This window comes from Podarcis liolepis (genome assembly GCF_965112155.1).
Source record: "Podarcis liolepis genome assembly, chromosome: 2".
Taxonomy (NCBI): Eukaryota; Metazoa; Chordata; class Lepidosauria; order Squamata; family Lacertidae; genus Podarcis; species Podarcis liolepis.
In genome coordinates, this window is record NC_139555.1 from 15,060,435 (window position 1) to 15,073,490 (window position 13,056).

At 47.9% G+C, this 13,056-nt stretch overlaps 1 protein-coding gene across 3 annotated transcripts in view; it reads left to right on the forward strand.

The window, feature by feature from the left end:
* RBMS2 (RNA binding motif single stranded interacting protein 2) overlaps positions 1-12,423 on the forward strand; it is a 90,690-nt gene extending 78,267 nt beyond the window's left edge. For all 3 annotated transcript variants that reach the window (XM_083490310.1, XM_083490309.1, XM_083490308.1), the window contains 2 exons: positions 5,232-5,318; positions 5,550-12,423. In XM_083490310.1, the coding sequence (XP_083346436.1) occupies positions 5,232-5,312 (81 nt within the window). In that variant the 3' untranslated portion in view covers positions 5,313-5,318; positions 5,550-12,423. The remainder of the gene's footprint in view (positions 1-5,231; positions 5,319-5,549) is intronic.
* Positions 12,424-13,056: the final 633 nt, after the last annotated feature.

Genomic DNA, 13,056 nt, shown 5'->3' on the forward strand with positions numbered 1-13,056 from the left:
CACTGTATCACAAACACGCACGCATGCACACACACACACATATCACAGCTGGGAACTGTTTTTATTTTTACTGATCATTATTATAAACGTTATTTCTAGACCGTTCTTCATCTGACAATCGCAGGGCAGAACCTACACAAAATACCAAACAGTGGTACCTCAGGTTACATACGCTTCAGGTTACATACGCTTCAGGTTACAGACTCCGCTAACCCAGAAATAGTACCTCGGGTTAAGAACTTTGCTTCAGGATGAGAACAGAAATTGTGCTCCGGCGGCGCAGCAGCAGCAGGAGGCCCCATTAGCTAAAGTGGTGCTTCAGGTTAAGAACGGACCTCCGGAACGAATTAAGTACTTAACCCGAGGTAGCACTGTACTGCAAAATACATAGTACAGTCGCACCTTGGATCTTGAACGCCTTTGCTCCTGAACAAATTGGCTCCCAAATCATCAAAACCTGGAAGTGATTGTTCCAGTTTGTGAACGTTCTTTGGAACCCAGACGTCTGACGGGGCTTCCACGGCTCCCGATTGGCTGCAGGAGCTTCCTGCAGCCAATCAGAAGCCGCGCTTTGGTTTCCGAATGTTTTGGAAGTCGAACGGACTTCTGGAACTGATTCCATTCGACTTCCAAGTATTCCACAGCCGGCACCATCACAGTCAATTCTGAATATTTTTGGGTCACTTTCTTCCAGAAACCAGAATAAGGGAGGAAAAAGTGCTCTCAAAAGATGACTAAAGGCAATACTGGCCAGACATCTCTCTAATGGGAAGGAGTTCTGTAATTGCTGTGATGGCTTTGTTCTGGGTGCTTATAACAGACATGGCCAGCAGGGCCTCCCCACTCATTTTAAAGCCCAGGTCGGATGCACTGGGAGAGGCTGTCTGCCATGTGCAGTCATACCTCGGGTTAAAGGCGCTTCATGATACAGTGGTGCCCTGCAAGACGAATGCCTCGCAAGACGGAAAACTCGCTAGACGAAAGAGTTTTCCGTTTTGGAGGTGCTTCGCAAAACAGATTTCCTATGGGCTTGCTTCGCAAGACGACAATGTCTTGCGAGTTCCTGCTGGTTTTTTCCCCTCCCCCCCTTTTCTAAGCCGCTAAGCCGCTTATCAGCTGATCTGATCAGCAGATAAGCCGCTAAAAGCCGCTAATAGCGCTAATCTGCTAATCCGTCAATGGGCTTGCTTCGCAAGACGAAAAAACCGTTAGACGAAGAGAATCACAGAACGGATTCTTTTCGTCTTGCGAGGCACCACTGTAAATCTTTTCAGGTTGTGTCCTGCAGTGACCCGGAAGTAATGGAACGGGTTACTTCCGGGTTTTGCCGCTCGCGCATGCGCAGATGCTCAAAATGTCGCCACGCGCATGCGCAGAAGTGGCAAATTGCGACCCGCGCACACGCAGACACGGGTTGTGTTCTGCTCAGGTTGCGAACGGGGCTCCGGAACGGATCCCGTTCGCAACCAGAGATACCACTCTATTTGGGTCCTAGGCCGTTTGCATCTTTAGGCAACCAAAGTCAAAACTTTAAATCAGTCCCAGGAACCAGGGCCACTCCTGAAAGATTCCGCTTTGGGACATCATACAGCAGGCACGGCAAACCTCTGGCCCTGCCAGGACTCTTAATTTGCCCCACAAAGTTACTATCCCCCATCCAGGAACACACCTGTCACTCACCTGACATCAGATGAAGCTGAAGCTGCAAAGGAACAATTGAGAGCCTTAGAGTGTGTTCCTGATTCTGCCTTCACAAGTGTGGCTAGCATAAGCCACCGTTATACGTGGGGCAAGCTGTGCTGCTGAGGGTAGATCCACGCAGGAACCCACTAGCATTCATTGCCAAATTTAAAGGCTGCTGAGCGCAAGACATGCTCGCAAAGGAACAGGTAGGAGCGCAGGCTCCTGATTGCCCCTTTACCAGTGCTGCTTGCATTTAGCCCTAAACGGCCTCGGCCCAGTATACCTGTAGGAGCGTCTCCATCCCCATCGTTCTGCCCGGACACTGAGGTCCAGTGCTGAGGGCCTTCTGGCAGTTCCCTCACTGAGAGAAGCCAAGTTACAGGGAACCAGGCAAAGGGCCTTCTTGGTAGTGGCGCCCGCCCTGTGGAACACCCTCCCACCAGATGTCAAAGAGAAGAACAACTACCAGACTTTTAGAAGGCATTTGAAGGCAACCCTGTTTAGGGAAGCTTTTAATGTTTAATAGGTTATTGTATTTTAATATTCTGTTGGAAGCCGCCCAGAGTGGCTGGGGAAACCCAGCCAGATGGGTGTGGTATTAATAATAATAATAATAATAATAATAATAATAATAATAATAATAATATTGGTACCAAATACAAGACGTGCTGCTTTGACAAGGGGTTGGGCCCACCAGGTGTTGTGTGAGGTCATGTGATTGGCAGCCCTGCTGTCAAATGTGATTCATGAAGGATAGACCACAGTTGCATCCAGCCCACCAACCGAAAAGGGGTTCCCCGCCCCTGCCGTAAAGTAACCGAGCTGCAGCATTCAGCGCTAGTTTCTGCTCCTGGGTTGCTTAGAACACAGTGCAGTAATCCAATCCTGAGATTATCAGAGAGTGGATTATAGTGGCCAGGCTATCTTGGCCCAAGAACAGCTGTAGGGATGAGGCACCTGTTTATGTTTAAAACAGGCAAGTGGGTGGGTGGGAGGAAGGAATCCAGTGTGTATACACACCCAGGGCTTTTCCCCCTAGCCAGAACTTGCAGGAACTCAGTTCCGGCCCCTGACAGGTGGGTGCCATTGCCATTCTAAGAGAACAAGGGAGAAGTTCACTGCAAACTCCGGAACCCCTTTTCTAGAAAAATAACACTGTATACACCATAAGTTTAAGGCACATTTAAGCACCGCCTTCTGAAACAATCTTAGGATCTGCACAAAGCTACCATTTCAGCACCCTTAACAAACTGCAGTTCTCAGGAGAGTGTGTGTGCGTGTGTGCGCGCTTTAAATTATGGTGTGTACACAGCCCAGGCCTAGACCCCAACCACCGTGTTCAAAGGCAATTCTTGCACGCATGAGAAATAAATCTAGTTCCTGATCCTACTGCCAAAATGGTCTGGCCTGTTTGGAGCTTTGTGAAACCATCTTCCTCCCCACTACTGCCCTCTGGCTTTAGGAGATATAAAGTACAGGGGTACCTCGGGATGTGAACGGGATCTGTTCCGGAGCCCCATTCGCATCCTGAACAGAACGTAAGACGCGACCGCGTGCACAGGTCGCGTTTCGACGCTTCTGCGCATGCGCGCGACATCATTTTGACCGTCTGCACATGCAGAGCGCAACCCGAAAATGCTTATCCTGAAGTGTATTTATCCTGAGGTGTGACTGTATCGTTCTACTGAACCATTTTAAGTTGGTGTAGGACTTTGGTTTCCAACTAATGTTTAACAAGGATCATCTTTGTAGAGGGGGCAGAAAGATCACCTGGCCCCTGACTCATTTCCATGCGAGTGGAGGCCTGGCCAAAGGGCCAGTGTCAACATTTCTCTGCTTACATTCCTTAGCAGCAAACTCCTGTATGTGTGCCATGAGGAGGAAAATTAGAGAGAGCCGCCGAAAAACACAATAAGGGAAGTGAGGGGATGGGGTGGAGAGCAAAGCCTACACTAGGAGATTGTCACAAGCTGTTTGGACACAGAGGAATGGTGAGAGGCAGCAGCTGAGGAACTCCCAAGGGAATCATAGAATCATAGAGTTGGAAGAGACCACAAGGGCCACCGAGTCCAACCCCCTGCCAAGCAGGAAACACCATCAGAGCACTCCTGACATATGGTTGTCAAGCCTCTGCTTAAAGACCTCCAAAGTAGGAGACTCCACCACACTCCTTGGCAGCAAATTCCACTGTCGAGCAGCTCTTACTGTCAGGAAGTTCTTCCTAATGTTTAGGTGGAATCTTCTTTCTTGTAGTTTGGATCCATTGCTCCGTGTCCGCTTCTCTGGAGCAGCAGAAAACAACCTTTCTCCCTCCTCTATATGACATCCTTTTATATATTTGAACATGGCTACCATATCACCCCATAACCTCCTCTTCTCCAGGCTAAACATGCCCAGCTCCCTTAGCCGTTCCTCATAAGGCATCGTTTCCAGGCCTTTGACCATTTTGGTTGCCCTCCTCTGGACACGTTCCAGTTTGTCAGTGTCCTTCTTGAATTGTGGAAGAAGGCTCAGAGCCCGGGGATTGGTGGTGGGACAACAATGAGTTGTCAGAAGGACAAGACTGGGAGAAGGAGGTGCTGGCAACTGAAGAGGTAACAGGGCTCAATGAGCAGGGAGAGTCTGTGGCCGAGAGAAGACCAGAATCAGAGGCAGAAGCTGAAGCAGGAGGGAAGCCAAGAGGCAAAGATGAGACAGGCTAGTGAAGAGTCCTGGGGTCTCCAGCTTTTGCTGCAATGAGCTCCTCTCCCCGCTGGTCTCCCAGAACCAGGAGAGGCATGAAGAGGGGAGAGGAGAAGTTCACTTCGTGCAGGCACAGTCTCAGATTGCTTGGGGGGAACTCTGGAGAGGAGGGGACTTCGGCAGCTGTGGGGGAGGTGGGGACCTTCAGTCTCCCCAGCTGCTTCATGGGGGCAAGACCTACCAGAGATGAGTCACTGTGCACATTAGGCCTGACACACCCTTGCAGATCCAACTCGGCCTTGCTTAACTTGGTGGACCTGATAGGTTCGGGAGGAAACGTGGTGTTGTTGTTCAGTCGTTTAGTCATGTCCGCCTCTTCATGACCCCCTGGACCAGAGCACGCCAGGCACTCCTGTCTTCCACTGCCTCCCGCAGTTTGGTCAAACTCATGCTGGTAGCTTCGAGAACACTGTCCAACCATCTCGTCCTCTGTCGTCCCCTTCTCCTTGGGCCCTCCATCTTTCCCAACATCAGGGTCTTTTCCAGGGAGTCTTCTCTTCTCATGAGGTGGCCAAAGTATTGGAGCCTCAGCTTCAGGATCTGTCCTTCCAGTAGGCACTCAGGGCTGATTTCCTTCAGAATGGATCGGTTTGATCTTCTTGCAGTCCATGGGACTCTCAAGAGTCTCCTCCAGCACCAGAATTCAAAAGCATCAATTCTTCGGCGATCAGCCTTCTTGATGGTCCAGCTCTCACTTCCATACATCACTACTGGGAAAACCATAGCTTGAACTAGACGGACCTTTGTTGGCAAGGTGATGTCTCTGCTTTTTAAGATGCTGTCTAAGATGCTGTGTTTTGTCACAGGAGAACAGTGGCCAGCAGAGCCATGTGACAGTGGAGTCCCCATCGGATCATGCTGCCTACTCGTACCAGTACAACAAGTAACAACAGGTAAGGTGGAAGTGGGGAGGCATTGTGTGGGGCGTGGAAGGACAGCTCCATCTCTCCCAGAGGGCAAAAGCAACATCTGTCTAAGGCTTGGTTACCAGCCAGTTCCAGGAGGGCTGGGGATGGTGCCAGAGGCTGGACCACTTTGACTTGACCCTGGGACCACAAGCGCAGCAGGGGCCAACTCAGGATAGCACCCGCCCTCGTAATTACCTCCACTTTCCATCCTTCTAGCACCATCGAGCAGCTCAGCTCTGAGCAATCACTTCGAGGGAGACAACTTTTATTTTTGTTTAATTTGTGCTGCGTTTAGAAGATGGAACCATTTTTTTTTCCTGCAAAGAAAAAAGGTTGTTTTTGTTTTTGTTGTGTTTTTTTTAAAAAAGGAAATAACCGCAATAGACTTTTGACACCGAGGAACCAAAGGAGGTTAGCGTGGGGGTGGAAAGGCTATGGCCCCCCGACCCTTAGATGTACAGATGGACTAAGGACTATTTTAATACAAGGAAAACATTTTTGTGTGTGCGTGTGCGTGTGTTTGCGCGTTAATTTTCTTGTTAACAGCAAAGTCAAACGCTTTGGATGCCACAAAATTCCCCAGAGAAGAACAATTGTTATTGTTTATTTTTTTTTCCTCGCTCTCTTTTTTGGAAAGATGGCTCTCCAACTCTGGGAGGAATTTTTTTGCTCCTTTGAATTTGTTTTGTTTTATTTTCTTTGGTCATTTAAAAGATTTTTTAAAGGACAAATATGCAAAAGTGTTTGAATATTTTTTGTTGTTTTATAAGGAAAAAAAATGCTCTGAGAAAGCCCCACCTCGCAGCTGTTAGGAAAAAAAAAAATCAATGCAGACTTCTTCTTTTCTTCTTCCTTGGGGTGGGAGCGGGGAGGGAGTGGGGATTTTGCTTTGAAAGGATTATTTTATTATTTCAAGAGGGTAATTTTTTTTTTTCTAAAAAAGACAAATTTACAAAAAAACAAAAAAGGAAACCTACAAAAAAAATCTACAAAAAAATGAAAACTACAAAAAAAAATATGAACTTTTGACGGCAGCAAGAGGGGCTTGCGTAAAAACTTGTCAAGTTGGAGGGAGATGAAGTGGCTGGTGGCTTTTGATGAACGGACTATTTTGCGGGGGGCAAAAGTTCTGCCCCAGCTGAGAAAGAGAGAGAGAGAGAAAAAGAAAGAAAGAAAGTTTGCTCCAGACCTCGATTTCTGCCCTCTACCCTGTCCGATGGGACCGATTCTTGCTGGATTGCTTTGGACTCTGTTTTGAGCTTCTGCGCAGACCCTTCTTTGCTTCCACACGGACTTCCCCCCTCGCCCGCCCTGCTCTGGATCAGGGGAACAATAAACTGATTGAGGAACCTGCTGCCCCGTGATGTGTCGTCGCTTCCGGACTCTTGGACACTGAATGGACGCGTTGCCAGCAACAGTGCTTCGCCCTCCTGCCCTCTCCTGCCCCACCTCCCGACCCCCCCTTGGGACACACACACACACAGTGCCTTCTGCTGCCTGCGGTCCGGACTGTGCTGCCGTATGCCCCCCCTCCGACTCCTGCATGCCTGTCAAACCCAGGTGCACACAGCCTCTCTCTTTTCTTGGCAAACCAGTTGGGGGCGCAGAGGTCGATGCTTCCAGCTGGCGGGGGTGGGATTTGGGGGGGCGGGGGCAGGGAGGTCTGTTCCGGTTGCTTTAAAAAAACCACACACAAAACAGGGAGCATCTTGCACCTTGCAGGGGATGGCTGAGTTCCCCACCCCCACCTCGAAACGGATATCCTAGTTACTATGCACGTTTCCCTTCCTCACCCCACCCCACCCCCCAAAAAAAGCCCTTGGTTGCTGGCTCCCCAGATTCGCAATAGCAGGAGACTATGTGCAATAATCCAGCCCTTCCTACAGCGCGTTTCCCTGGAGAGCCTTTCAAAGGTACCAAGTGCTTTAGACCACCTCTGCATGTTTTCTCTCCGTTTTCTCCCCCCCCAACCCCCCCCCCCGCTTTTTCCCAACCAGATGGTGCTAAAAGACTTATCCTCTCTTCCACCATAAAATCAGCCCAGCTGGCATGAAGCTGACCCTTTCCACCTTGTTTTTAGATGTTGCTTCCTGCTTCCCACCCCCCCTCCAGATGTGATCATGAGAAACCTTTTCCCCTCCTCCTTTCTTGATGCCCAACTCATACCTTTGACGAAATAGCTCTTATGCAGCTGACAATCAGGGAGGACTTAATTGCAGAGGCCATACGGGTGTCATGTGAGCCAGGGATTGAGAGCGTGGAAGTGTGTGTGTTTGTGTGTTTGTGTGTGTGTTTCTGTGTGTATGCACAGCACATGTAGGATGGCATTGGGAGAAGGTATCCCTGCAGAACTGGGCTTTTTCCCCTTTGTTTTTAATTTTGCATTTCTCAGGACATTTGTATTTTCTTTTCTTTTTAAAGGATTTGTACTTTGTCCTGACTGTTAAGTGGGATCAGGTTTTCCTCCCTAACAGGAGTGTTTGAGGTTTTTGGAAAGATAAGGGTTCAGTACACCCACCCGCCTTGCATAGCTCCTAAGTCATACGCTTCTTTGTTGTCTGTCCTCCTCAGCCACCCCCCCAAATTTGCACCCTTAATTGGTGGCAACGCAGGACTGAGGCACCCCATTTAATACCTCAGATATCGGCAAGGGAGAGGTCTCGTTATAAGCAAGCAGAATCGCTGCTTGTAACATCAGTCGATTCCCAGAATGCTGTTTTTGTGCCCCTTCCCCGGCCTGGAGCTTAGACTGAATCAAATTCAGCTGACAATTTACCCCAAGGTGCTGAGCTAAACTGAAGTGCCTTCATTTGGGCAGAGGGCCCCCGCACACCTTCATCGCTGAAAGCTTTTCGGCAGGGGCTAAACTGACTTCTGCAGGGTGAGGCCTAACAGCCGACTGAGTAGGGGGAAGAGATTTAGGCCAAAATTAATCAGCAAAAGGTGTCTTGTGTTTCTGTTGAACTTTGCCTGTCACAATATTCCACTCAAATGGCCAAAAGCGCACCGCACCATAGAGATATGGGTGCAGAACAACTCCCCCCCTACGCACATCATCGTCCTGTTACCCAAGTGGCAGTTTCCAGGAAATGAGAGCTGGTTGTCTTATTTTTTCGCAACTCGGTCTTTACTTCATTTGGGTGCCAGCAGACCACAGCATTCAAAAACGTAGTTTCGGTGTAGCATATGACACACCCAACTTGTGCCAGCCACAGCAGTTCCTTAGATCAAGCTGTAAAAAGATTCGGGCTCAATTAATTGGTTTTCTAGTGTGCTCCAAATCTGGACAGCAACCCAAATAATACTTTTGGTCTGCACCAACATTTCCATTCTTGCACCAGATTTCCTGATATCCCACTCCCACCGCCCAAAATAAAATACATTACACAGCATCAGAAACCACTTTCCAAGTTTTCGCCTGAGTCCTCTATGCAATCCCTCTGGATCACACTGATCCATTAGGAAGTTTTGTTTGGATTGACACGGCTAGAAGCTTCACAGGAGCACTTCTGCCACTGCCATTAATTTTAATACAGCTTGCACAGGATAATTTCCTTGTGGGTTCTGCTTGTCCAACAGGATCAGATGTGTTGGGATTTCAGGCAAATGGTAGTACGTAACTGCTTAGAGAATCCCAGGTTTTGAAAGAAGAGAAAAAAGGAGCATGGAGATTTGTGAAAATTGAGCCTTCTCTTAGATTTACGTCTGATTTATTGCATACCAAGAATCAATTAAGTATGTGAGCATGAAATTATGTTCCCCTCCTATATTGGTTATTTTAATCACCGTTTTATATAAGGCTTTTGATAACAAAGTTTTAATGGATAAACTCGGATAAATTAGCAAAGCTTGAAAGACACTAGATATAGACATTCGATGCTGGTGGCCAAGGATGTGATTTATTCAACCCATGTAGGTAAGATGCACATGGCCATGTAAAAGTCTTGATCCTCTTCCAAAGCATGTCCTTAGAACTAAATTCTAACAATGGTTCAATGCAAACATAATGTTCAAACATGGTTCGCATTAACCATGGCTTGCTGCCACCTCTGATTAGTATTTCAGAATATACTGAAACCATGGTTAGCTTCTGTTAACCTGCCCCTGGAGGGCATGTATATAATAAGACACCAGCAAGATCTGCTTGCCATCTTGCAGGCCGAAGGATGGAGAAACTGTCTTAACCATGGTTTGCTCAGTGCAGAAGGAACATTTAACCATGGTTTAGGAAGTCAGATGTAAAGTAACACTTAAACCATGGTTAAGGAAAACAAACCCCACTCAAAACATGGTATCTGTATGGGACTCCCACTGTCCCCTTTTTCAGCTTAATTCAGTTTCGATTATGACCCTGCTCTGGTTCCACCTCTGCAGTGCTAACAAAATATAAAACAAAGAAATAAACTCAGCCCAGCAAAAGTTAGTTGTAGCCAAAGGTTCAATCCTCTAGGTCCTATGAATTCAGTAAGTCAAGATGCATAAGATTCTGTTTAGGGAAATAAGGAATACAGCAAAGTCTGACAGCTCCATCAAGGGAGCTCCATGCATGGAAACAGCATTGTGAAGTGCGTAGGGATGCAGTTGCAGATATTAATCTAGATGTACATCTGGATGCAATATTTATCTGGGTCTTACTGAACTGGCTGGATGTGTTCATTGTGCATAGGAATGCATATACACCTGAAACTGCCCAATTGCCATTTGTGACTAGTTATCTATAACAAGAGCTGGTTTGGAAGCAAGGAATTCCTGGTATCATGGATACAAATACTTCAGTGCTGGTTTCAGAGTGACTCTGCATCACCCTCCATGAAATAATTTCTCCTTTCAAACCGGGGGCTGCAGACTTTAGCCTTCCTGGTGGGGTTGCTGTGCACACCACAGATTTCGTGGATTGCGAATCTTTTCAGGATTAAATTCCAGTTCAGAAAGGAGTGCATTTTGGAATGTTGTGGGAATGGTCTTTTCAATGTGTGTGCCTGTGTTTCATGGCTGGCATGCAGCTATATTATTAAATAAGTTTCATTTCCCAAAACTGAGGTTGACCTCCATCTCGGCAGTAGCTAACGTTGCAATGTTTTCCTAGGCTAGTTGCATTTTACTTCGGCGTTCCTTCATCTCTCTCACTGCCCTGAAAGACTTGGCTTTACTATAGGATCAGCATTTCACAGCGTATCTGTCTTATGCTAGGGACTCCAATCTATTTGCAGAAAGTCTCTCTGCATTTGTTCAAGAGGAGCTGCTGTGGGCAGCCAGCAGCACAAAACTAAACAGATGCCATACAGCAAACAGACCTGGCAACCCCCTACAAATCTCTTCCATCCAGCTCTGAGTGCAGGATTCTGCACGTACGAGCCATCCTAAGCCACTGCCCCAGTTTTCTGGATCGGGGAAAATTGCTTAGCTGTTGCCCATGCTTCCTTCTCATCCTTAAAAATAGTTGTTTGGCAGACTTGTTTCATTTGCTTTCTCCTCCGGTGTGTTTAAGAGCTCCCTGTATTCTAGCCTCCCCACTCCCCCCGGTCAGTCGCTCTCTCATTTAGACTAGGAGGCAGCTCTTGGTGGAAGTGGGGTGAGAGGAGGGAACACAAAAGAAGGGAAGAGTTTGAGTCCCATTTTGCATCAAGGCAGCCTTTGGGACTGGAGACATTATTTGTGTTTGTCGAAACCCAGCAGAGGAGGACAGGAGCAGCTTCGACCTAGGCGTTCCTGCCGATGTCCCTACCTCTTCTTTGCCACATTTTCCTTTTGTTTGCCAAAGATATAAACAAGGTCTCCTAGGGTTAACCTGGTGACACTCTGCGTTTTTTAAAAGAACAAAAATGGAGTGCGGTTTCTACCTGAGCCGAGTCTTAAGCCAGATGCAGCTGTCTATTAAGGCCCGGTCCCATGCAGAAAGGAAGCAAGGACTGGTTTAAGAACAGCAAGTAACACAAGACGCGAGAGGGAGGCCGAGGGTAGGGGTAGCGAAGGCAAGGGAGAGATTGTGGCCAGGGCTGGGTGGGTAAGGAGAAAGGATAGGGTGTAAAGGGAAGAATTAGGGTATGCGTAAGGCTGGATGCTAATGCAGTGTGAGAGGAAGTAAGATTGCAGTGGGGGAAAGGTGGACGTGCACAGACATGAGAGATTGTGTGCTGCGGGCCCAGATAGAGACCCTACATTTCGCCACTGCAAAGCGTACCCATGGTCTTAAGCCCTGTTCTCACTCCCCACACCTTCCCTAAAGCACTTCCTAAGCTTTTCTTTTCCTGAGGGGGACACCTATGACAGACAAACGAGTCATGGCATTTGGGGCCCTTTGACCTCATCGTCCCAGGTCTGGAAGGAGGGTTAGCAGTTAGGAGAAACATCCGAGAATATCCTCCACGGGCTGCAGAGACCAGCCGTCGAATGGCACCGCTCATCCCCCCCCCAACCACGCCAGCTCCTAACTGCTAGGAAGGCTCCTGGCTGCTTTCGTGGAGCACCTTTGCTTTAAGCCCGATCTGTGGCTTTCTCATGAGCAAAGTCGTGGTCTGAGCTTTCCGCTCACATCCTCATCGCTCCTTCCTACACTCTGGGAATCGACCGCTGCGCAAAAGCATGATTTGCAAGCGTGCATGTGTAGCATAGGGACCGAAGGCAAAAAAAAGCAAAAACCCTGGGCCCTAGGAGCATGGACCTCTGAGCTGCTAGATTTTTTTCTTTTAATCTTGTGCCTTGATTTCCCCTATCCCATTCTGCCAGTGGGGGGAACCAGTCCCTGCACTTTAAACTTCCAGTCTAGTAAAGGCCTCTCCCGACCTGCTCCTTCCCCACTTTGTGAATGAATGACCTTGCAGCCTTGTCCCACTCTAGGCCCAACAAGGCCTCTGTGCTCTTCTCTGGCCCAGCTTCCCTCTGCACAAACCAGCCCACCCCCCTTGTTGTCATCTCCTGCATCACGCTTGCCCCACCCAGTCTTCCCACCATGCTGGAAGAGGAAGAGGAAGCAGCTGGCTGCCTCAAGAGACCTAGTAGAGTAGACTGGAGATGAGCCTCAAAACCTTTGTCTCTCCTAAATGCTGGTATCTTTTTTTATTAAAACAAAAACAAGCTCCACCATCCAAAACTCTTTGCCTGCCGATTCCATGCTTGCATCAAAACCCCGTCCTCCTTGGAAGTTGTTGGTGCTATTTGGGGGAGGAAAATAAAATAAACCCGGTTCAGAACGTCCCTTCATTTTTATGCACACCAGTTCCAGTTTTGTTTTTTTGTCATTCTTAGCTACACATCTACCTCACATGTACTTGCAGTTCATTTGTACATCCTGAACCGGGAAACTGCACCTTCTCCAGGGGGGGGCGAGTTCCCCCACCTCACCCTTAGAAAACCCTCTGGGCTCCTCTGCTTTGTTTCAAGGGGGGTGTGTGGAAGAGAAATGTTTGTCTTTTAAAAAAAAATTAATAACCCCTGTGTTGCTGCTAATTACTGGAGTTTTGTTAAGATGTACCACATTTTGCTTTAAAAAAAAATTCCTTTGTAAAGTGTGTTGACGCTGCGTTAGTTCGTTTCTTTGAACTTGAGCAGAAATCTTTGATCCGCAGGTAGGGCACAGTTTTGTGACCTCAGTGTGAGACCCCCAAGCATGGCAAGAATTCGTAAGTGATGAATGCTGCAGAGTTTCCACCTAGAAGTCCAGGAATGGCATAAGCCATTGTTGGTTTTCAAAACAGCCTTTTTATTTTTAAAAGGGCTCGCTGAA